This window comes from Crocodylus porosus, unplaced genomic scaffold, assembly GCF_001723895.1.
Source record: "Crocodylus porosus isolate Cpor-Errol unplaced genomic scaffold, CroPor_comp1, whole genome shotgun sequence".
Classification (NCBI taxonomy): domain Eukaryota; kingdom Metazoa; phylum Chordata; order Crocodylia; family Crocodylidae; genus Crocodylus; species Crocodylus porosus.
The window spans coordinates 8,422,705-8,449,087 of record NW_017728914.1 but is presented as its reverse complement, the minus strand read 5'-3'; the positions used below and the strand labels follow the sequence as shown (position 1 = coordinate 8,449,087).

General features: G+C 43.3%; 1 protein-coding gene across 1 annotated transcript in view; it reads right to left on the bottom strand.

Moving 5' to 3' along the window:
* LCP2 (lymphocyte cytosolic protein 2) overlaps positions 1 to 23,944 on the bottom strand; it is a 53,290-nt gene extending 29,346 nt beyond the window's left edge. Inside the window, exons 1-3 of the mRNA XM_019534852.1 lie at positions 23,647 to 23,944; positions 14,293 to 14,355; positions 9,082 to 9,128 (exon numbers count right to left, since the gene is read on the bottom strand). Coding sequence (XP_019390397.1) covers positions 9,082 to 9,128; positions 14,293 to 14,355; positions 23,647 to 23,724 — 188 coding nt within the window. The 5' untranslated portion in view covers positions 23,725 to 23,944. The remainder of the gene's footprint in view (positions 1 to 9,081; positions 9,129 to 14,292; positions 14,356 to 23,646) is intronic.
* Positions 23,945 to 26,383: the final 2,439 nt, after the last annotated feature.

Genomic DNA, 26,383 nt, shown 5'->3' with positions numbered 1-26,383 from the left:
GTGGAAGGGCTGGGCAGGGCACAATTTGTTGGTGGGTGCTGCAGGTGGGATGAAAATGCTTGGTGGGCTGGATGTGGCCCACAGGCCAAATTTTGCCTGCCTTTGGTTTGAGAGGACTGGCTGAGGATCTTCACAGGGAGTAAAATCTACCTACAGAAACCAGAAGGCTAGCTAATCCATTTACAGTCCCATGAATGACACATGCCCCCGGAGGCTGCAGGCAGTGGTGTGGCAACAGCTAGCGGGGAGCTCCTGCAGGCAGCTGCAGCAACCACAGGTGACTGCCGGCAGCATTGGCAGTGCTTCTCTCAGGGGGTGCACCGCCAATCTCAGAGGGTGCACGTGCACCCATATGCATCCCCTACGTGTTGCCGATGTACAGTCCCATTATGCCATTCCTCATCTTTGATAAAATTTTCCAGGTGTAGAATTGGAGGTTTGTCTCCAATACACCAGCCAGAGATAAGACAAGACTGGCAAGATGTCCTGTATTTTACTAGAAGGCAGGGTAGATCTGCACCTTATAGACTAACTAAATTAACATAAACTGTCTTAAAGTGAGGCTAACTTCATCAGATACTGCAGAAGGACAAGCATGGATTAGTGTATAGAATGAAGAGAGTGATCTGAATCCAAAAGGCAGAAGGTAGGAGGGTGTGGGAGGCAGTGTTGGGAGAGGCAAACATGCAAAGAACCCATACGGCTAAAGGGATCACAAAAGTTAATCCAGGTGATGAAATAAGAACCCAGAGGCCCCATTTAAGCTGTACCTAAATCAAATCCGTGGATGATTTCTTGTTCCTCATCTTCCTGTTCAAGTTATTTTTTAAAGGTTTTCTGCCTAAGAATAGCTATTCTGAGGTTAGTGATGGAATGCCCCAGAGGTTAAAGTGTACTGCTACAGGACTTTATGACTTCCTGGACCTGATTTCAGATTGGTGTTCATTAATTAGCACACATCATTATTTTCCTGTCTAATGGCAGGTAAAAGTGTATATGATATTGCTAGAGTTGCAGGTGAATTAACCTTGGAAGTTATATTCCATGTTACTTAGCTCAGCGATGATGATGTGGTCTATATTGATGAGGGGCACAACAAGCATCTGGGTTCATTGTAACCCTGATGAGACTGGGAGCTAGGTAGCCTGTTGCTTAAAAGATAGCAGTTGAAGTTGGAGGGTTGCCTATGAGCTAAGACAGGTTTGCCCTCTGTGACTACCATGAGATGGTCATTCTTTCCCAGGAGGGGTTGGAAGACATTAATGGTCTAAGGTTTTCAATGGGGGCTGTAGGTGGTAAAGTAATCAGAGAGACTCTGTCCTTGTCTTGGGGTTGGTATTGTAGTATGTAGAAATAAGGTCTGTATCTGACTTTGTTGATTTAAGTGACTACAGGTTTGGGATTTTATTATAATTTTAGAAATCCCTCCTTCGGGCCCTAAAGGTGTACATCCCAGTTAGTGTGATCACAGCAGATATGGCTGTAATGTGGAGCTTTTCTGTAGACAACAGATCTAGTGGTGTGCTTGGATGAAAGCTGGTGGCATGAAGGTAGCTGTGGTGGTCATTTGTTTTCTGATACAATGTGATGGCAATGTGGCCATTGCAAACCTTCCCTGTAGTGCAGGGGTGGGCAAAGTCTGGCCTGTGGGCTGGATCCAGCCAGCAAGTGGACTCCATTTCCAGCTGACCCTGCCTGCATAGCTGGGGCCGGTCTCCCTGGAGATCCTGGATGTAGCTGCGCTGTGATAGTGCAAGGCTGGGGTTGCAATGGAGACCAGCCCCAGCTGCCCTGGCAGGGTGACCAGCAGGGCAGGGGGTTGCTCCAGAGCCATGGGAATCTTGTGGTGGGGGCAGCTTGGTCAGGGACCAAGGCACAGCTGCAATCTGCAGCCTGCATGCTCTGGGCAGGGACGTGCAGGTTGCAGATTGCGGCTCTGCCCTAGCTCCTTGCAGCAGTGACAGCCTGGTCCCAAGCTGGGGCAGAGCCATGATCTGCTGCCTGTGTGCCCCTGCCTAAAGCATACAGGCTGCAGATCATGGCTTTGTCCTGGCCCTGACCAAACTGCCCCCCCACTGTGAGATCCCAGTGGCTTTAGAGCAGCTTCCTGCCCTGCCTTGCTGTGCACCCTGCCAGCGTGGCTGGGCCTGGTTGCCATGGCAACCCCAGCCTTGCACTATCACAATGCAGCTACAGCTGGGGTCTCCATGGAGACTGGTTCCAGCCATGCAGGCATGGGCTCCTGGGAAATGGAATCTGGATCTGCCATTTTGCCCACCCCTGCTGTAGTGCCTAGGAAATGAATTTGCTGGGTGGAGTATTCTGGTTCGGTGAATGTAGAGGTGGAAGTTATTAAAGTCCTGATGAAATTTCTCTAGAGATTCCTTCCCATGTGACTATACAATGAAGATGTGACTGATATATACTGATGTATTAGGAAGCTGAGAGAGCAGCTGCAGACGTAATGGACTTTAAGGTTTGTCATAAATATACTGGCATATTGGGAGTCCATATGTGTGCCTGTGGCAGTGCCATTTGTTTCTAGATACAAGGAGACCCCAAACTTGAAATAGTTGTGTGAGAAAAGAAAGTGGGAGAATACGATGGAAATGGAAGGAGTTTCCTCACCTGGGATAAATGTTCTTTATGGCTTGCAATCCAGTCTCATGGGAGATACTGGTGTATATACTGACATCCATGTATACTAATATGCTGTTAGGTAGAAGCTTGTTAACAGAGGCCAGTTACTTTTAAGAAAGCTGCCTTGTCTTTCAAATAGCTGGCAGCTCCAATGGCATATGGCAGCATTTCTCAACCAGTGAGTTGCAACCCAAAATATATGGAAGAATTGCAAACAAACTTTAAAATATATGAAAGAGTTGCAAACAAACTTTAAAAATGGATTCTCCTTTAAAGGAGAAAAACTTGGGAAATTGTGGTTTTTTCCTTGCAGGCTGGCAGAGTTTCAGCCTGCAAGCAGCTGGCTGGGACTGGCTGGTGCCCCCCTACCCCACACACATCCACCCTGCCCTACACTTCCACCTCGTGCCCCACACACTGAGAAGTTGGGGCCTGGAGGCATGGGGTCAGCCAGTTTGGAGTGAGGAGCACTAACAGGGCCAGGGGACTGTTTTCTAATTAAATTATTTACTGGGTCAGGACTACCCATCAATGTTTACAAATGGGTCCTGGTACAAAAAAGGTTGAGAACCACTGGTATACGGCAACAGGATAGAGCCTGTATAGCCAGAAAGCCCTCCATGATGGTTCCAGTGCCAGAAATAATGGGGTGTCATGGGGGGCCAGGTTTGTGGATTTGGGATAATAAGCCAAAGTTGATGGCCTGAACTCCTGGGAGGTAGAAGCAGTAATCTTCTCCTGTGTTTCCCCAGGTATATTGTTTAAGAGTTTATCTAGTTCCTCCTTAGGATTCTCTGCCAGGAATTTGTAAAACTCTGTGTGGAGTTCTCTCAGCTTCCTGCATGTACATTGTTGTGTCCATAACAAAAGTGGTACCTCCCTTATCAGTCTGCTGTATAATATCAGAATATTGCAGCTGAATAGTCTAACAAAGCCTTTGCCAGCTAAGGTACCATATTTTCTTGCATACAACCTGCATCTTTCCCCCTGAAACAGTTCCCCCAAAATTGGGGCGCATGAATTAAGAGGGGAAGCAGGTTTACTTACTGGAATAGAAGCACCCTGCTTTGATTCCTGCTCCACTGTGCAGCAGTTGTTACATGACTATTCAGGCAGCTAAGGGAGTCAGTTGATTTAACATCTCATTGTTCTTCACTCTAGGGGTCATAACAATCATTTCTCCTTTTGAATAGTCTTGATGTTCCACTAAAGGAATTTTGTGCCCTTAGGGCAATTTTGCTGTCACATAGCTGCCCCTGGTTTCCTGGAGATTCTTTAGCGATCTTCAAAATCATAGATGGAAGGAGAGCATCTTCAGTAGCATCTAGGGTTTCAGTTTTAGTTAAGCAGAAGAGGGAGGGTGAAGTTTAGGTCCTCTCCCTGCTCTATGGAACCATAACTGTGGGAAAATCTGTTTTTCTTCATTTTGCCTTTCAAAACCAAAGTATGTTTTATATTCTGGGGCATGCTGTTCACAAGAAAGTGTGGTATATTGTTCTCATTACAGTGAACACTGGGAATGTAAAATGACTGAGGAAAGACTGGTGGCTGTACTTCAGACCCCATAGACCACTACAACTTTAAAGCAGAGTTTCTATTAACAAAATAGAGGCGATGATATACAGGTGAGTAATTTAACTCTATCAAAAGGTAGTATTCAAAGGTAGTTTTCAAACATACTACCAGTACGTTGCAATAGTTTTCATACAAATTCATGTATATATTTACTAAATAGTTAAACTTTCATAATTACATTAATAAGATTCATTTTTACATTTGAAGACAGACAATAAGGCACATGAATATGTGCTTTTGGCACAACTGGTAGAAGTCTTTCTTTGAAATAATAGAATGATTTTTATAACTAGTTTAAAAAAATGTGCATCATACTCAGAAAAAGATCTCCATGATCGAATTAATCACTTCAGTAGTTTCTGCAAAAAATTAGAGAAATATCCAAAAGTAATGTCTTCATTATTTGTAAACCTTGATCACACATGTTCCTTCACACAAGTATATTTAGAAAAAACCACAAGATCAACTCATGGATGTGGCCTGTGGTTCATAAACTTAGTATGGTTCAAAATGCTAGGCCATGTTTCTAGCTGGTGCAAAGCAACCTCACCTTAATGTTACAAGAGCCACCTCAGTATATACTACAAGAGAAATTAGCTCACTTCTAGCAGTTAGCCTACAAGTCTGTAGGGTAGCAAAAAAATGCAAGGTTAACAAAGTCATGAGGCAAATTGGCACCTAATTTTAGGATGCTAATAAAAAGTTCTGCCTGCAGAAAAAGAAGTAATTTTAATGAGAGTTGGATTTTAATTGTGATCTGAATTATTAGGGTTTGATTCTACTTCTGTGAAATGTTAACAAAATTCCCATTCCTTTTACTCAGAACAGAGGGGTTTTGAACAATTAAATCCAATTAATATTAATATAAAAACAAACAACTCATAAGCTTCATTACAATGTTGAGAACTAGCCTTGTCCTTCCAGTAAGCACCATTATCTAGTTTTATATTGTTTCCCTTAATTCTTTGGAGACTTCCAAACTCAGTATAATCATGAGTACCATTGTTCAAATATAAGCACAGCACAGTGTGATATAGCTTTCTGTCTTGGGAAAACCACACTAACGGAATTCGCAGTATGAGAGGTAAGCTTGTTTAACTTGGAAGAATTAACTAAATGTAATATTTTTGGAATCAAACTGCTTTATATACAAGACTGAGTACCTTGGCTACCTTCATTACGCAATTTTTAGTTTAACATGTAAACATTCATTTATATGTCAGTGCAGTCTGGCTCTTGTATACCAATTATTTAGCAGGTCCTCAAGAAATCTGCGTTTTAGCACTTGAAGGAGAAGAAAGTCATTAGGAAAAGTCAGCATAGATTCACCAAGGGCAAGTCATGCCTGGCCAACTTGATTGCCTTCTGTGATATCATGATTGGCTCTGTGGATGCAGGGAGAGCACTAGACATGGTATACCTTAATTTTACAAGGCTTTTGATATGGTCTCCAAAAGCATTCTCACAAGCAAGCTAAGGAAGTATGGGTTGGATGAATTGACTTAAACTGGCTAGAAAACTGGCTGGATCTTTGGGCTCAGAGGGCAATAGTTGATGGCTCATTGTCTAATTGTCAGCTGGTATCAAGTGGAGTGCTGCAGGGGTCAGTCCTGGAGCCTGGTTTGTTCAATATTTTCATTAGTGACCTTGCAAGATCATAGAATTATAGAAACGATGGGATAGAGTGCACCCTCAGCAAGTTGCAGATGACACTAAACTAGGGGGGAGTAGTAGATATACCAAAGGATAGGGTTAGGATTCAGAAAGACCTAGAGAAAGTGGAGGATTGAACCAAAAAAGATCTCATGTGGTTCAATAAGGACAAGGGCAAAGTCCTACACATAAAACGGAAAAATCCCATGCACCACTACAGGCAGAGGACCGACTGGCTAAGCAGCAGCTGTGCTGAAAACTATTTAGGGTTACAATGGACATTAAGCTGAATATGAGCCAACAGCATGCCATTGTTGTAAAGAACGCTAACAGCATACTGGGCTTTATTAGTAGGAGCATTGCCAGTAGACTGAAGAAGTGATTATTTCTCTCTATTCTGCACTGGTTGAGACCACATCAGGAGTACTGTATCTAGCACCCCACCACCACCTCCCTACAGAAAGGATGTGGACAAATTGGAGAGAATTCAATGGGTAGCAACAAAATTGGTTAAGGGGTTTGGGCACATGACTTATAAGGCAAGGTGAGGGAACTGGGCATATTTATTCTGGAGAAGAGAAGACTGAGTGGGAAGTTAATAGGAGGCTTCAACTGTACCTAATGAATGGTTCTAAAGAGGATGGAGCTGGACTGTTTTCAATGGTGGCAGACAACAGAACAAGGAGCAATGGTCTCAAGCTGCAGCAAGGGAAGTTTAGGTTAGATATTAAGAAAAACTCTCTCTCACAAGAAAGTTAGTAAAACACTGGAACTAGTTACCCAGTGAGGTTGTGGACACTCCATCCCTAGAGGTTTTTAAGACCTGGCTATAGAAAGCCTTGGCTGGGATGATCTAGTTGGGAATGGTCCTGCTTTGAGCAGGGGATTGGACTAGAATACTAGATGACCTCCTGAGGTCTCTTCTAACCTTAATTCTCTATGAGTCCATGAGTCTATAAACTGTATATAACACTCTTCTTTCTTTCTGAGGTGACCTACACAGCTGAAGCCCCTGAATCATCTCTCTCAATTCAATAGCATTCGTTAAGATCAGTTTCAGGGGCTTACTAGCAATACTGGATTGTATATTCTTATGCTTTTTGAAACACATATTGAAGAAATGAAGAATCCTTTTGAACTGACCAATGACTGCCTGAAATTGGTGTGTGGAAAAAAAATTAACATCCAAGAGGATTCTTTGCATGGGATTAACTTCTACCTGTCTTCTGAGTGCTGAAGCATTTATCTCTGGCTTGCACTGACCCTGGGGGCATTTCGTTTAAAAAAAAAACAACAACAAAAAATAGGTAGGCTTGGAGAAAGGATAGTCTAATACTTAAATCAATGTTCTGAGACCCAGTTTCGATTCCCTCATCTACCTCATGATTCCTTTGAGATGCTTAGCATAGTACACAGCTCTCTGTGCATCAGTGGTTGATTGCACTTGAAAACAAGTATGTTGAAAACCATTAAACACTTGCATGCTATGTCAGGTTCAGGGAGCATATTTATAACAAAAATGGAGTTGACATAGCTAGATAACTCAGTCGTCTTTTTTATTTTTTTCGTGACTTAAAATGTAGGAAATGATTCCTGTCCCTTTTTGATATGTTACTGAACCCAGAAAAGAAACTTTATAGCTTGTTTGATGGACAATCAGAATTGCTAATGACCTAACAGACTTGCTTTAGCATTAATATGGCTAGAACTTATTTGGCTCCTTTAGCTTTTCTCTGTGCATTTGTTAAAAGAGCACTTTGGGATTATTATTCTAATATCTGATTATTTCTATATTTTATTATACAATGAACAGTTAGGTAAGTAGGCAAGGCCATGACAGATTTGTGATCTAAATGGAGAAAAAAAAGATGTATGAGTGAAGGGTTGAATTAGAATGTGCCGTGTAGAATGATGTATTTAAACATGCATTTGTTTTCTGTTAGATTTATTTTGATTTTTTCATCATCATCATCATCTTTGTTCAATTTTCCAAGCTGTGTACAGAGATTTAGAGTTCTTTTGAAGGGTTGCAAGTTCTTAATACCTTTGTGAGCAGCAGAAAGTAGCCACACTAAACACAATGAGAAAAATGGGCAAGGAAAACACAACCGACATCATTTTCCTTCTCAGAACTACTGGATTATACGTTATTCACATAAGACAGTCATATATCTTTGCCTACACTGAGTGTTTTTTTAAACTGTGTCTTACTGCATAGTGTTGTGATATTGAATATGAAAAGAATAACCCCTTTGCAAACATCCTCAGTAAAGAAGTAAAATAAGAAAAACAAAAAGAAGGCAGGCTGAAGTGACCAAAACAGTGAGAGAGGAAAAAAATTGATCAAATAACAAAACTATTTTATCAAACTAAAAGAAGTAGGTATCTTACATAACAGTCTCAATAGAATCATTTATTTTTCACAATAGAACCATTTATTTTTCACAGTTAAATTCTACAAACAGCAGAATTCATTGATACCTTTTTTCTAATAAAAATATAATTTTAAAACCTCATGCTTATCTATGAGTTACCATATTTTCTTGCATGCATATGCAATTTTACACCCTAATCAGCCACACAAAACAGGCATGCACGTATTAAGGGGGGGAACTGTTTCATAGTTGGTTGGGTTGGAAGGGACCTGAACAGATCATCGAGTCTGACCCCCTGCCACGAGCAGGGGGAAAGAAGCAAGCCTGGAGACACTGTTTTTGCCATGCAGATACCAAGATGGGTGCCACTTGTGCTGGCTCAGAAAGCTGAAGGGGTGGAGTCCTGCATTAACCTGCTAACAGTCATAGCTAGTGACTGAGCACTGTCGGCTGTGCCTGAAGAGCAAGTGCACTGTTGGTAATATCTTGATGAGGCTTGCACTTTGGAAACAACACCTTATTTACAGGAATTATTTAAGAACCAGAAACAGCAGAGAAGTAATAATCTAGCTATTACTCTTGCAAGGATCTGGGGCCTAAGGTTGTGTCCTGGGATGCCACACTTCCTGGACACGCTATGTGTATAGGAACAGGGTACTCTGTTATGCAGTCGGCTGTGACTCTGAAAGAAAATCTTTCTTTCTACATTCTGCCTTCTGAAAGCAAAGTGAATGTTTTATTTGGGGGCATATTGTTCAGAATAAATTATGGTATATCTCCAATCCTTTCAGTTTAGTATATGTTTTGAAAGAGGGTAACTGTTTTGATTTTTACTTACGGCACTCGCAGTTTGGGAAATTTCTGAATATCATTTTCAGACATATTCTGAAAAAGAAACAACAGTTTTTTACAAAATTGTCTGTGAAACAGCTTATAAATTATGGAAGCTTTAAATAAGTTATAGTTAATAGTTTGTTCTGTAAGCAAGAAACTAATACAGAACAGATATGTATTTAAGTTTCTATTCAGTGCTTAGAAACTAAATTTAAGAATATTATTGTGCCAAACTTTTACTATTGTGCCAAAATTATTGTGCCAGACTATCTGTTGTTACTTTGTTTGCGATTTAAAATTGTGCCTCACCCCACAGCTGAGCCTGATGAACCTAAGAATATGAAATAAAAACCATCTCTTAACAGTGCAAAGCTAACATACGCCAAAGAAAAAAAATTACAAACATACTGGAAACTGCTTCCAAATTACCCCCGGGCTTATATAGGCAACTCAAATTAAAACAAAAATGAGCATTTTAATACTAAATCATGTTTATTTTTTCTTTTCCTCTCCCTTCTTGTCTCGTTTGCTGGAGGTTGGTTCTCAGTCAGTGATATACCTGGGCAGTGTGCTGGTTTCATTAATCTCCAGTGTACTTAATATTAAAATATAAAAAGCTAAATACCATTTTAGATCAGGGATGGGCAAAATACCACCCACAGGCCAAATGCAGCCCACCAACTGATTGGATCTGGCCCACAGGCAAATGCCCACAACTGATTGTATCCACCCAGGGGCAACCCATGCTGTGCTCATGCCTGTGGCCCCTGCTGGCCTCAGTCCTAGCCCCAGCCCCTGGCCAGTGTGCATAGCTTCCCAGTGGAACTGTTCCCAGTGAGACTGCAACTTCCCAGATACAGCTCAGCTCCCCTGCCCCCAGCAGCTCCTCCTCCTGCCCATGCTGCACTGGACAAGAGGTAATGATGGGAAGCAGCAGCGGCCATGTGGGGTGCAGGAAGAAGGTGCAACTTGACAGCTCCTCCCCCAGCATACAGGACTCTAGCTCTGGCTTCTGGTTGCTTTCCACCCATTCTGCCCACCAGGCACAATGAGCAGGCACTTGTGGGTGGAAGGCAGCCAGGAGCTAGAGTGGGAGCCCCATGCACTGTGGCAGGAGCTGCCTGACTGAAGTTTCCCCTCCTCCGCACTGCCTGGCCGGGCATGTGGTTCCCAGCATGTATCCCCATGGCCATCACTGCCATTTCCTATTATTACCCACTGCCTGGAGTGGTGCAGTAGGGGCAGAGGCAGGAGGAGGAGCCACTTGAGGTGCAGGAAGTTGAGCAGTACCTGAAAGGCTACACTGAAACCAGCTCTGCTGAGAAGCTGTGTGGACTGACCTGGGCTGGGGCTGGGTGTGAGCAGAAGCTCACTATGGGATACCTTGGGCAGGAGCAGGTGGGGCTTGGCCCCATGCAGAGTACTGCGGAGGCAGTCATAAGCCAGATGGGGGAAGGTGGATCACATTTGCACCTGCACTGCCCAGATGAGCTCTGCTGCATGTACCCCCTAGACCCCTGTCCTTTCCTCTCTACCTCCACCCTGGCCAGCTCCCAGGACCTAGCATGTGGGTAGCTGCCCCCACACATGCACACCCCACCACCCTCCCTCCCCCAAACACACTCACACACCACACAACCCCCAACACAAACACACATATATCCACCATCACACACCCCTCACACACAATATACAAAAGTAAGACTATATTGAGGTATTATGCATTCACCTCTATATATAGTACTCAAAAAAACATAAATCAGGAAAAATATTTTCTGTAAAATATGTTAATAGTAGATGTTTGATTTTTAGTATATGATTTGGTTTTTAGCTATAATTTGTTTAAATGATCTCTTATAAAAAAAAGTTATGCATGTGGCCCTCAACAGCTCATCAAAATTCATTAAGTGGGCTGCCAGCTGAAATAATTGCCTGCCCCTGTTTTCAATGGTATCCCCATCTTTGTGGGCTGAATTCACATAGCAAATGAAGGTCTGTGGCATTCCTTCTGGCAATATATGAACTTTCTGCTTCTTCCAAAGAATGCTGAAGAATAAGAAATGCCTTTTTAACACTTTTTAAATCAGTCACACATTTCACTAGCAAAAATCAGTGTGCTAAACAGCCATGCTTGGTTTTGGGAGGTAGAGGTGTAACACACTTGGTGGTTTAGGTCCTCAGGGGTTCACCCCAATTTGCTTCACATGGGCTCACACCATTTAGTTTTGCTATGAATCTGGAATTTGAACAAATTTTAAAGCTCCAAGCTAAATTAATATGAAGTTTCTTGTAGTTACATAGCAAACTCATGTGAAAATATGTAGTTTGCACAGTTTCAGTGTGAAACCCTTAAGAAGGCTCCTTTTTGTCCTAGAGATAGGAGTTGTATGCTTGCAACAAATCCTGAAACCAGGGAGATTTATGTAATACTAGCTGAAACCCACAAAATATTTGTGATTAAGTTATTGCAAAAGTATTTCTTTAAATACAGGATTTTTAGTTATCCTTTGACCGAATACTTTAATGGAATCAAAGCGGGGGCAGGAAGAATGGGCCTGGGGCTGGTGGCAGCACAGAGGGTCCCAGAACATGGGAAATGGTGTGTTTCCCAATTTGCAGGCTGGCAGAGGTTTCAAACCTGCAAACGGCTCGGGATAGTGAGAGGAGGGTGGTCAGGCTGGGGATGGCATGCACATGTGCACATCCACATGGCCACCCAGCAGCCTGGAGAGCAGGTCCCTGCAGGTAAGTCTGGTGGTGGCGGGGGGTGGGGAAGATTGAGGCCCCCATTGTGAGAGAGGGAGGGAGTTGGGCAGAGCAGGTCAGGACTAGGGATAGGGCTCTATGCATGGACGTGGGGCCCAGGCCATGTGTAGCTGCAGGGCTCATGTGGGGAGCAGGATTGGGTCATGGGTGGCTCCTCCAGGGGGTGGGAAGGGCTGGCTCCCCACCACGGTGCACACTCCCAGGGGAAACATGGGGGGGAGGATGTGTCCTTCAGATATGTGCATAGTGCAGGGACAGGTGCAGACTAGCCAGGGGTTCCACCCAAGGGTCTGGCGGGAGTGTGGAGCTCAGCTCAGCAGGGTGTAAGTGCAAGGGGGGTGTAGGGACCCCCCCACACACTCCCTCCATGGCAGGCATGCCCCACTCCCAGCGGCAGGCAATGGGTGCTCAGGGTGCTCATACCCCATGCAGGTGATGGCACCCAGCAGTGCACAGCTTTGACCAGTGCTGCACATTTTGGCGAGAAGCACAGCCTGGCAGGACTGCTTCTATCGTGGGGGTTCCCCACATGCATGCTCAGCTTCTGCACTCACAGGAAGCTCCGAGAGAAGCTCCGCACAGGAGCTGGCTGCCTTTCCCCACCCTCCCTCCCACCACTGTGGAGGTCCTAGGGCTCTGGTGGAAATGGAGGGAAGCCCCATCCCCTGCTTCCCTGCAGTCCTGGGACCTGCACAGCAGAAAGCTGCACATGCATGCAGGGAACCCCTGTGATAGAGGTGGCCAGCTGGGCTGCCCTCCTCACCCCCATGTGCAGTGCTGGCTGGAGCCTTGAGTGTCCACACCTGCTGCTGCTGCTGGCAATGGGGGCTGTGTGCCATGGAAGGGCTGAGGGGGGTCCCCACAGCCCCCCACCCTCCCTCACATCCCACAAAGCTCACACACCCACACCCTGCCCCCACAACCCTCCCACATATATACCCCCAACATACCTTATTTACCCCTCACACCCCCTACACACCACCATACACCCCCCAACCTCCACACCTCTCACACACAATGTAGAAAAGTAAGACTATTTTTTGAACTATTATGCAATCATCTGTATATGCACTATACAAATACAAATTATGGCAAATATTTTTTGTAATAAAATTAAAAATATGTTATAGTAGGTGTTTGACTTTTAGTGCATGATTTGGTTTATTCCTGGTTCCAAGATGGCAACCCTCCCCTCCCAAAAGGAGTACTTCTGGGGAGCAAGGGGAGGGACTTCTGATGACAAAGGTCAGGGGTTAGGGGTGGGACTTTTGGTCCCAAGGTGGCAACCAGGAGACAGGGCAACTGCCAAGGGTGGGGCTCAACAGCTCACCAAAACTCATTATGTGGCCCTCCAGCCAACATAATTGCCTGCCCCTGAAGTAAAGGCTGCCAATGATTTGTTTAGAAATGTATGATATCTCGAGTATAAACTTTTCTCTAGAAGATTGTCAATGACAGTTAGATCCTGCTGTCAAATCTCTATTGTGTTTCTCTCTCTCTGAAATAAGAATATCCCCACAATTTCTAGAGATTGTAGATTTCCTAATTAAATAATCCCTATGTGTATGGTAGTAACAGATATTCAAAAGTAATGGGAGTTTAGATTCTGTAGGTTGTTTGATCAATAGGCAGACTAGCTTCCTTTCTATATTACTGTCTTTTTTATGTGGGCATTTACAGAAGAGTAGAATCAGTTTTGGCTTGGAAATTCTTCTGTCTTTTTTTTCCCCTCCCAGGGAGACAGGGGTTCAAGGGGATTTTGGTTTCTAATCTGCACCATAGAGAGTTTTCATTAAAATAAAAATGCTAAGCTACATATCAGCAAGTGAGTTTGAACTCAGACTAGGCAATGATAGGTGTACAAATGAGAAAAATGGTTTGCCATTTTTAAAAAAAAAATTAAGCTAGGCCCTTAGGAGGTAAAAATCATTAATGCCTATTCAGCCATACTGATTTGGATCGTATCTGTTAGTTTTTATGATTTTAACAAAGCATTGAGTATGCATACTGTTTTGGGAAAATAATACATTTTTTTTAACTATCATGACATAAGTATAAGCCCTTGGCATATATGTATACAACAGAATGCTAACTTGTGCAGTCCACTGCCACCTATTCTGTATAATGGTAGCTACTGGAAATCTGATAAACTGCAGATTATTATTGCCAATATATGAAAAGCACTTATGTTCTGGTATTGGGTTCCTGATACTCAATGTTCTGTTTTCAAAGAAGAATCTTTGGTGCATTTTAATCAGCAGTTTTGCTGCCAGAAAGCAGCTGAGCATAGTAGATATATGGCCATGTGATGAGTTACTTCTGGGGCCCATCCTCATGGGACATGGGCAAGACCTGGTGCAAAGAGCCTCCCAACGAAAAGCACTCCCAATACAAATCCCAAGAAAAACCATGTAACATTTTTCTCATGATACTGTATAGTCTTACTTACCAAAAATCTTTGTCCATTTATGTTGTACTTTCTGACAACTTTCTCACAGTCCTTGTACTTTAACTATGAATGAAAAAAAAAAATGTCTGAGAATTAATCTGAGAATGGTTTAAAGCACAAATACAACAAAGCACTAATGGTTGTACACATGTTTAAGGAAATGTTTTGTTTCCTTTGTATTTGGTGAAGTTCTTCAGCACATGCAGCAGTGTACATTGCTTTGTCTATAATAAAGATTTTGGTTAGAAGTGTAAATTGGAAAGCAACCCAAGACAAACCACTAAAGGACAGGCAGAATGATAGACAATGGGTTCTTCTGCTCCCAGGTTGAACAGTGAAGATTTGTGCTGCACCTATCATGGTCTGTGCTTAAATAGTATACTCAGACATGCATATAGGTGTGTAAGAAAAGGCTACCTAGACTGAATGTGTTTACAGATTTTAAAACAGGAGCAACTACTTTCCATGCCCACTTAAAGAGTCTCCAATAACAGAGGCATAATAAAGCAGCCATAGTACCTGAAGCTGTTGGACACAGGGGGCAGAAGTGACTCTTGGCTGCTGTGGTGCTTGCAGTATAATCATATAACTAGGGTGGCGGTGCTGATATTTGTATGCCCCTTCCCCTAAGTCAGCATCTGGAGCAGCTGCCCTGGTTGCCACGCTCTCATTACACTACTACCAATAATTTTGTCTGACAAAACCTTGATGCTCTGAGAAAACTGTTTCTCTTAGGCCAGTGCAGGGAAGTATGCTGAAACCCTCAAAACTGTGGAAAAAGTATATTCTGATAGCTGCCATAAACATTCAGCACCCTTATAACAAAACCTTCTTCAGTTTCAACTGAACACAGTAGAAGTTGTATGAATACAGTGACAGCTGAAATAGAAGAAGTAAATTATTTTTAAACATCCTGAATTTCTTCTTCATTATGATATCTTTCATGGTCATGTTTGGGGCATGGTTCTAGGCTCTGCTGTTTCTATGCAAAACAGTTTACAGTTTAAGCAGAAAGTGAGAGAATCCATGAGAGTACAAAAGTCAGGTGGGGCAGGAAATACAAGGTAACAAAGAATCATTGTGATCAAAGCAGCACCTGTGTGTACCAGCTGTCTACCCAGTGTTGAACATTTTGTAGGCATGATGACAAAGAAGCGTTTGAGATGAGATGAGAAGGAGGATAATGTAGTGACTGCGTATATTTATCGATGGTGCCCAAAACATTATATTTGAACAGAACTGTCACATTGTGAGAGAGAAGCACTTTATATGGTTAAATACAGTTCTCGTTTTAACAGACAGGGAGCTTTCCTATCTGAACCACCTATTTTGTCCTGTGTGGCTGGGATAAGCCAGCTACTAAGTTCCTAGAAGGCATTTTTAATGTGGATCCATTGTAAAAAATATAGTTAAACCATATACCAATATATTGCTAAGGTGCTGTGACATGTTACCTTTAAACCACTCTAAATCTGTGGTGTGTTAGGCTGTGTCACTGTTGACATAGGGGGTTAACGCAGGTACATGTGCACCCTGGCCAGAATTGCACTTCCGGTTTTGCTGGTTTCACTGCTGACTTGGCAATTGGCCGTTAGGGAACTCCCTCCCCCCACAAGAGAGCAATCAGCCCCTGGGGGACCTCCCTCTGGTTGGCAGTTGGCCTCTGTGGGATCTTCCCTCCATCGGCGATCTGGTGCCCTCATAGACTCAGGAGGCACCAGTCACCCATGGGCTGTGTTAAAATAGTTTCAGAGCAGTCACAGGTTATGGTTTAATGTCATCTGTGACCTGCACAACTGTGACATTCCACTAGAGGGCCTAGTGAGCAGCGGGGCTGTGTGAAATTTTGCCTGCTGTTTCATTTTGATACATTTAGACTCATTTCAGACTCGAAACAGTGAAATCAAAATGAAACAAAGGGCTTCGAAACAGCCTCAAAGCAAAACAAGAGCAGTCAAAATGTTTTGAAAGTCTCAAAACATTTCAAGTTTCAAAGCAACCCGGCTGAGTTCTTCTCCGCAGCACTAGGATTAGCCCGGGGAAGGGAACTCAGCCTGATCTCTCAGTTTCCCTCCCCAGCACTGCAATCCATCGGTCTGGGGAAGGGAACCGAGCCCATTCGCACAGCACCCACAGCCCTCCTGGGGTTGTGGCCCCAGATCTGCCTGCCAGATGAGAGAAGGCATGCACTGCTGCCTGGGACCAGCGACATGCTGGCGCCAGTCTCAGGCAGCAGCACCTGGCTTCCCTCCCTCATCTGGCAGGCAGATCAGGGACCCCCAACCCTGGGAGGACTGGCACAGTCCCCACAGCCCTCCCGGGCCCCTGATCAGCCTGCCAGATGAGAGAAGCTGTTTCGAGCCTCCCCATTATAGCCTATGGGTGAAAGAGCATCACAGTTTTGATTAAACAAAAGGGAACAGCGGTTTCAAATCAAAATGAAATTTGAAATGAAATCCTGTTCTGTTGAAATGTTGAAATGCAAGTCAAAATAGAGTGGTGCTGTTTTGCACAGCCCTAGTGAGCAAAAGTGTGGCCAGAAGCCAGGACTCTATCCCTCTTTTAGGAGTCGAGCTCTGGGGGTGAAGCACAGCAAGAGCACGGAGTCCAGGGAAGAATGCCATTACTCTCACTGCCGCTGGCTCTGCTGCTGGTGATTAAGTGGTGACAGCATGGACGCTGTCCATGTGGAACCTGTGGAAGCATGCCTCCCTGGGCTCTATGCTCTCACCACGTTCAGCAGTAGGAGCCCTTTTCCTTCTTCCCACCCAAGAATACAGGAGGAAACTAGGGAGGAAAGCCACTCTTCTCTCTGCACCCACTACCACCACTATACTCCCCTGGCTGGGGGACAGCTGTCTAGATTTGGAGCAGAGGATTAGCCCTTTGAGGGAAGGAGCATGTGCCTGACCCCCAGTTCAGGAAACTGGATTGGGCCTTCTGGGGTCCTTTGAGCCAGCAGTATGGTGCCACGTGGGCTAGGGTCATATGCAATTGGTGTGTCTACACATGCAATTAATGTTCAATAAGGTTACTATGCAGTAAAACAAGGTCCAGTAAGATGTGGCTAGGACCGCATCTACACATATACCCTGTCAGGCACAGATTTGCACCCAAGGGGTGTAGCCTTGTCCAGGGCTGCCCCTGCTCTTCTGTGCCCCTCTGAAGTAGCCAGGGTAGGGGGTCCAGGCTCCCTCAGGTGCCAGCCCAGGAGCTGGCAGGGTGAATGGGGGCCAGTCCCTATGTACACAGGGCCAGGAGAGCTTTGCCAGCTGCAGGGGCAGCTGTCTTCCAGCCTCGTGAACATCAGGTGGGTCCTGATGAGCACAGAGCTGGGAGGCCCCTACAGCCAGCACAGCTCTCCTAGCCCCGTGCACACCAGGATGGGTCCCAATGTGCATGCGGTCTGAAGACAACTGCTCCTGCAGCCAGCACAGGTACCCCCACATCAGGACTTAGCCAGGCAGCAGTGGCATCCTGTTCACTGACCAGGAGCAATTTTGTTTCTCATCATTACCTACCTGTACACTACTGTGCATTACCTAATGCACCATTTATCTAGTACTTTTATGTGTTGGTATAAGCAAAAGGCATGTTAGGCTAATTTAATATGCAGTAAGTCCAGTGCACCTGTAGATGGTGACACTTTACTGTACATTAGATTAGTCTAATATATATAGTTACCAGTTGAACACAAGGTTTTATTGATATATTTACAATTGTAAAGCCATTTGGAAGCTTACCAGTGCTTCAATCACTATAATAAAATTAATTGTAAATACCTATAAATTTTGGCATTTGATTTGGGGGTTTTTATCAAGGAACTCAAAGCTCTCCCTGCCCCCTTCACTCATCAGGACACAGGTCCCAGCCCCTCACTTCCAAGCCACAATCCCCTGGCCCTGCTGGTGCCCCTCACTCTCTACCCACAGCCCCCCAGCCATGCAGCAGGGGCCCCCCAGCTGACAGGGCTACAGGGACAGGAACCCAGGTCCACAGCCCCCTGGCCCCTGCAGCAGCACCTAAGCCCTGGCTGCCTCCTGGAGGAGGCAGCAACTGCTACAGCAGAATGGAGTGGAGTGTGGAGCATGGCTCCCCCTCCTCCTCCCCCATGGACAACATGCCTAGAGCGGAGTCTGTGAAGGGTGGGAGATGAGTGTGGCCTGCCTGCTGCACACTTGAGCTCTCCACCCTGCTGCCCGTCCCAGGGCTTCTGTGGCCCAGCAGGTGGGACCTGGCATGGCAGGGCAGAGTGGGGCCAGACGGGGAAGCTCTGTGCCGCTGCTGGGATCTCTATAATACCATTGCGAGGTGCCCCCTGACCACCCAGCAGCAACAAGGAGCACAACTCCATGTTGCCAGCTCCACTGCTGTGGGCAAAGGGGTGCCTCACCATGGCAACACAGGACTCATGGCAGCAGCACTGAACTTCCTCACTTTACTCTGCCCTGCCACGCTGGGTCCTGCCCACTGGACCATAGAGACAGGGAGCCCCAAGCCCACAGTGGCTAGTCTGTACCTGTCCCTGCACTGTGTACATATCTGTGGGGTACATGCCCCCCCCAAGACTCCCCTGGGAGTGTGCACCGTGGTGGGGAGCCAGCCCTTCCCACCCCCTGGAGGAGCCACCCATGACCCAATCCTGCTCCCCACATGAGCTCTGCAGCTACACATGGCCTGGGCCCCACGTCCCTGCATAGAGCCCTATCCCTAGTCCTGACCTGCTCTGCCCAACTCCCTCCCTCCCTCACAATGGGGGCCTCAATCTTCCCCGCCCCCTGCCGCCACCAGACTTACCTGCAGGGACCTGCTCTCCAGTTTGCCCAGTGGCCATATGCATATGTGGATGTGCACATGCGCATGCCATCCCCTGCCTGACCACCCTCCTCTCACTATCCCCAGCTGCTTGCAGGCTTGAAACCTCTGCCAGCCTGCAAATTGGAAAACCCACCTTTTCCCATGTTCTTCTTCAGGTTTTTCATCTTAAAATGAGAAAATCTATGTTTTACCACATTTTTCCATGGTAAAAAAATACCCGGGTCCCTGACTATCAGACACAAAGTAACACCTTTATAAAGTCAAATATGCCAACAATACCTCACCCACCTAAGTATCAGGTCAATTACAGCTTCTGGAACAGCACATAATTTCAGTAATGTAGCAGGCTAATTATCACCTCCTAATTATTTCCAACTTCTGTTAAGAGACTGTTAAGTGTTTAGACTGTGTATGGCCAGTGCTTCCTGATGTGGTGGTCAATGTTCAGTCATTAACCCTTAATTTGATTCAAACTGTGTGATGCAAATCAGTTAACACAATTTAGAAAATGTTGAACACGTCTGCAAATGGCCTTTATCTCACTGGAGCAGAATAACCATACCCTAGCTCCAGCTAGATAGAACATTTCAAAGATAACACAAAGTCATGTGACCTTAAAATGCTTAGAAGGTACTTAGCACAGCTTTACACCCTTTAATACATGGATGTTCCCATTTTAAGTGCCTTTAGCGTGGCATGGTTTAAAGGTAGCCTGTAACACCACCTTTACAAGAGCTAATACTCAAAATACTTACCCATGCAAGAGTTTTTACCTCTTTGAGTGATTTCCAGTTACTCATATATGTAAGGGCTTGCAGAAGTTGTACCCTGATCTTATAAAGCACTTTGAAGTGCATGCTATTATATAAACTCTGTCGAATTTAAGGACTCAGTTCCTCAAATAATTACTCCTTGGCATTGTGTTTACTAGCATGACACTGGCTACAGTAAAACTGCTCAAGGTTTTAAATGTGTAGTGCAAATGGTAGGAAGTATGTGTAGGCTTGGAACTTAAACTTATATTCCTAAAGGTATTTCCTTTAAGGAAATAATCCATTTCCTTGTTAAATATTACATTTAAAATTTACAAACATGAATGTTTCTCTTTTTTCCGCAAGAAGAGTCAAACAAGTAGTAAATATCTCATTTACTACTTCCTTTTGTAGTGGGGCCTGGCAATATTATAATTCACATTCCTCCAGGGGTGTTTTATAGATAAATGCATTAAAGATTGTGAGATGTTGAGATGCTATGGTAATATTGGCCAAATAATTAGCATTGATATCAAATAAATCTTTACACTGGAGCTCCCAACCACAGGGGCTTGCTTCTTGACAGTGCTGGGGGAGCCCAGTTCAGGCTCCTCCTGCACTAGCGATAAGGCTCAATAAGAGCCCACAACTGTGCTTCCTGCCATGCATGTGTGGTATGACAGGAGGCACGATTGCATGAATCATGCCTTAGAGACCATTGAGCCTTTACCTGCATGTGTACAGGGGCCTTATTAATCTGTTGAACCTAAATTTAAATCTAGTTCTTGGTAAGAATTACATATAAAATATCTCAAGATCTTGGTTATATTTTTTCATGCAGCCAAGCAGAAGAAAACTACACTTGAAACTAAAGATTTGCAACAAGTTAGCAGTTTCACTTCTGCGGAGGGCCTGTAAACATTTACTTCAATTTTCATCTGTGTTTCTTGGCTACTACACTTGAAGCTCGTTTTGCATTTTAGTTTCTAACTTGCCCCAATTTCCCAAATGACAACCTATGAAAGCTATTGAAACCATGAATTTTGCATGATACCAACCTTAAGCTGGCACTGATTTCTTCAAGCTTAGTTCCGTGTCCACTTGAAACTGGACCAGGTATGCTGATATGGTTTGAAAATCCTTAGAAACATTTAGGTCAATCTGGTTTATAATTTAAGATGGAAGTTTCTGGATTTTTGTTTTTGTTGTTGTTGTTGTTGTAAATGTGACAGGTAGATATTTATGCTGAGTATTAAAAATTAGGGAACGTTATAGAGCTATAGAGAAAGAAATATGTGGAAGAGAAAAGACATCAGTTCCAACATGAATGTACCAAATTCCCTACTCATATGACCCCTGTTCAAACTCACCAGTACCAGGAAGATTCCACAGAATGTAAAGCAGCAGTGAATTTGGCCCATTTTGCTATAAATTTTTTTGTAGAGTGCTAAGCTGAAAGAGGTCATAAGCAATGAGAGGTTTGAGGCTTTCACTCCCTAGTGCATTACAGAAAACGCTACTGTAGCTAAAAAATTCTGTCTAGGAATTCTGAGGGAGGCCCTCTCTCTTAAAGAAATAGTGTTGAGAACATGATTCGTGGGGGGAACTGGGGTGAGAAACAGGTCCACTTGGATCCTGAAGTTGCCCTCCTTTTTATTTGAATCAAAACTTCCAAGAATTTTTCTTCCATTTTTAGATAAAAAAGCAGCGGAAATATAGTTATGAATCATTCTGTTGTGAGACAGCAAAATGCGTTTGTCTTTGGGAATTAAAATCTACTGAAAGCACTGGAATAAATCTCTAGGGCAAATAGTCTGCCTCCCTTGCTTAGACAGAGCAGTACTTATTCATAAGGAAAGTCCCTAGGAAGTTTACGGAATTAATTGTGAGTGCTGCCTGACAAAGAAGCAGGCTTCATTTTATGGTCATTAAAAGGCTAGGTATGTGGATTTCCAGACTGGCTTTTTAAAGGAACATAAGTGATCTGAGTAGCAAATCCTTAATGAATTTAAGAATCTAACACTCTGTAGATTTCCGAAAGTCGCAGTACAAATACTGAAACACTTTGTGTCAGGGTTCCTGTCAGATTTTCCCTATAGTCCAGCAAACACAAGGTACTTTAGCTTTAAATGCACTCAAGTTTTATAATGCACTCAAGTTCATAATGGGTCCTGAAACGGAAGATATTTAGATACAGGAATTAGCTTACTGGAGACACCATAAATGACCAACATTTAACACTTTCCTACCTTTAAAACTAGAGTTACTATGTTAAGTATATAATTTTTACAGCACCAAACTAAATGAGACATCCTTACAAAGCATTTTTTTCTTGTTTCCTTTAGAAGCTATTAGTTTCTTTGCTATTAATTTAGCATATATATTTTCAGAATTTAAAAAAGCCTTTGTGAGACCAACATAGAATACAATGGCCTTTTTTATGAGGCATGTTTTGATTTCTTAAAAGATCATTTGAAATTATTTGTGCCACAGATTCTGCGCTTGTTTTAAATAATGTGCATTTGTGCATCTGAGTAGGCTCATAGGAAAGTAGAGCTGGAAAGGAACTCATAAGGCCATCTAGGCCAGACTCCTACACAAAATAGGATCATCTCTGACTAAACTATCTCTGCCAAGTGTCTCTTTTGATGTTTCCAAGGATGGAGATTCCATACTTCTCTAGGTAGCCTGTTCCAAAGCCTGACCACCCCCGTACTCAAGAAGTTCCTCCTAATTTCCAACCTAAATTTCCCCTGCTGCAATTTGAGGTCATTGCTCCAAGCCCTGTCCTATACAGCCCCAGAGAAAAGCCCATTTACATCCTCTCTATAATCACCCTTCAGATATTTCATGACTGTGATCAAATTTCACTCCCACCCCATCCCACCCCAGGCTCCTCTTCTTCAGTCTAAGTAACCCTATTTTTTTCAATCTTTTCTCATAAGTCTTGTCTCTTAGGGCCTCGATCAACTTTGTTGCCTTGTGTGGGACTCTTTCCAAACTGTCCATGCCCTTTTTGAAGTGTGGGATCCATACTTCATGTAAATCCTCTCACTAGTGCTGAATAGAGTGGAAGAATCCCTTCCCTTGATTTCCAAGTGATACTCCAGTTTATACAACCCAGGACTCTGTTGGATTTTTTTGCAAGGAGAGCGCATTGTTGCTTTATATTCAGCTTATGGTCTACTGTAATCCACGGGTCTTTCTCTGCAGTACTGAAGCCTCCGCACTACTGAAGCCTGCAATAATGAAGTCTGGTTTTATGCATGCAGTTATTCTGTCCCAAGTGTAGGACATTACACTTGTCCCTGTTCAGTTTCATCTGACTGATTGTGTATCATTTCTCCAGTCTGTCCAGGTCATCCTGGATTCTAGCCTTGCCCTCCAGGGTGTCTGAAATTCCACCCAAAACTTGGTGTTATCCATAAATTTGCTAAGCACACACTCAGTCCCGTCATCCAAACCATTAATGAAGATATTGAACAATACCAGACCCAGGATAGAACCCTGGGGAATCCCCCTTGATACCTCCTCTCAACTAGACATAATATGTAATACATATATATCTATATCTATAGATAGATGTATTACATGTTATGTCTAATTGAGAGCAGGTATCAAGGGGGATTCCCCAGGGTTCTATATCTATATATATATATGCATACTGTATATATGTGTGTGTACGCACACACACACACACACACACATACTCACACACATGCTTAAGATATGTTACAGTCATTTGTTTTTCAACTATTCAAGGGCAAAACATAATGAAACTTACTGTTTTAAAGTACTCTGCTAGGTTATCTGGGTTCCAAGCAGCCACTTCTGAGCGATAAGGAATGTTTCGCAAATCCATTTTAGCTTTAATTTCCTAGGAGGTTACAGAATTTTCATGCCAAGAGTATTGATGAAACAGCATAGACTTCTTGTCTGAGACCACTTCCAGCGAGTTTAATGATCTCCTTGCCTAATACATGCCCAGATCTTCTTTTGTTAAATACTGACTTCTTATTTCTGAATTATGGTGTAAGAGCATTCAAGAGAGCCCCTGCTTCCTCTCAGTACAAAATGGTCTCTTCTCAGAAAACTTGTCAGCTAGTCAGTCTTACCACTTCCTTTATATGTGAATCTAAATAAGTAAACAAGGAAGCGCAGTAACATGTTTAAAATATTCTGCCTGCTGCGTGTAAGTGAAATCTGTATGAATCCTTTTCATTTGAATTTAGGTGGGAAGGGTGTTTGTGTATTTACATGAGGTACTCATATAAATATACTGGCACCTAGACTCTGTATTGTGTGCATGTATATACGTGAAGATTCCTGAAAAAGACTGTTGCTTTTGAGTTAAATTTGCTTAAGTGCAAATGTAGCCATGCGATACCTGAAAAAATGAGGAAATACCTACATAAAGGAACTTTCTTTTGCATATCTTGTCACCCCAGATTACAAATTAACTACTTATATTAGTAAATACTCCCTTACCTTTCTAACATGTAAAAATAATAACATGTAAAATAACACATAAAACAAATTCCTCTGACTCATGCAGTTATGCAAGCTCTTAGCAGTAGTCTCTGAAATAGTTCCCTGTATTTTCTACAGTCATATGTACATAGTCTGAGTGTATGGTATTTTATATACATGAGGGTACAGTACCAAGTTAGTGTTACATTTGTGCATGAGGATAGATGCTCAGATATAGTTATGGAGTCAATACATAAACAGTACCTCAGTGATATAAGGTCATAATTAGAACCGGAGGAAATATTTAGAAGTTCCAGGTTTAAATGAATTTTTAAAATTAAATTATAATGATTTCTCCTGCATTTTATATGCAGGCCTAGTGGTAACCACCCTGAGCCTGAGCAATAAAGTATTGAATCCTGAGATTGGTAGCCTAATTAAAGGCAGGCAACCAGCAAACCAACCTGAAGTATTGACTTCAGGAGGGTGCAAAAATAGCAGGCATTGCTGCTGCTCTCTAGGTTGCTATATTGCTAGCAGCTCAGTTGTAGCTTCTGCCTTGTCTACTACTGCTACCAAGGGCACAAAACTGCCCCATTATACCTCTGCATGATATAATAGGGGTCATGTGACAGACCCCAGAGTTATGATAAATTAATCCTACCATGTTCCTTTAACTCATCTACACTTCCCCCTTTCAGCTTCCTGACTGAGACTGCTAATCCAAACTTCCTAAGAGCTTTAAACACATTCCATTAAAAAGATACCTTGAGAAATTTTACTTTATTCTTCCTTGCCCCAAAACAGAATTTCCTCCCAAAGTCATGCTGATAGAAGGTGCTGCGTAAGTATCATCCAGTCATGGTTTAGTGACAGGGATGAGGTCTGGTAATTTATGGACCTGAGTAGGAATAGTGTTTTCTGTACACTATAGCTCTGTCATGTATACCTGCATACTTCACACATTCTGAAAAAATGTTACACCTGATCTGTGTAAAGATGTTTGGGTTTTTTTCTTTGAATAGTGGTTTGTTCATTTGGATAAATGCATACTACATTCATAGACAAATTCAGGCTGCTAGGGAAACATAATATTTAATTTCCTGTTGAAATTTTCATCTGTATTTTCGCATTAATGTAATTGTTTGTCATGCAATTTCCTGTTGTATTTTATCCGTGGAAAATGTTGGTCACTTGCTCAGATAAATAGGTTGCCCAGTGAGAACAGTGTGTGTGTGTGTGTGTGTGTGTGTCTGTGTCTGTGTCTGTGTGTCTGTGTGTGTGTCTGTGTGTGTGTGAACTGCCCACCATTATAATGTAGGACAGGGTATTTAGTAACATGGTAACTGAAATAAATGATATATTTTTTCCTTTATTTCCAGCTTTAGATTTCAGTTAATTACTCATAATTTCTGCCCTCTCACCATTTCCATAGCTACTTCGTTGTTTTCTCTCCCTATTTCTCTGTAGTCACTGTTGTTCCTCACAATAATGATTCTTCCCCTTTCACCTCACCTATCTGACTTTTCTTTATCTTTGGGCCTTCTTAGTGAAAAAGGTGAGTAGACCAGGTTGAGTTCCATGATGGCAGGATATTGTAACCAAAATAAGGATTGAAGAGGAGATTTGAAGAGTGGATTTAAGTACTGGGAAAAGAAGGAAAGGTTGGAGGATCTAAGCAGGCCCAGAGGGGTTGGTGGCTAAGGCAGCTTGGAGGGCTTAACTGGTAGGAAGGAGCATAGACTGATCCTTGAGGGAGGTAGACAGAGTGGTAGCTGTGGAAACAGTCGTGGGTGGATGAATGAGATGGGGCAAGTAGCGAGCAGTAAAAGGGGAAATAGAGTTGATCAGTCACATCTCCAAACCCACCTAAATTTTGTATGTCCACAAGCAAAGAGAAGTGGAGAACCTTCAAAAAAGAAGACAAAAGGCCTGTGAAGTCTCCATGAGAGGAAAATACAAGATAACATCCCTTTCACAGCACGCTATGTTGCATGAATTTTGTGCCTCAGAATGTCAGCCTTTTGTGAAGACCTGCAGTCCCCTAAAAG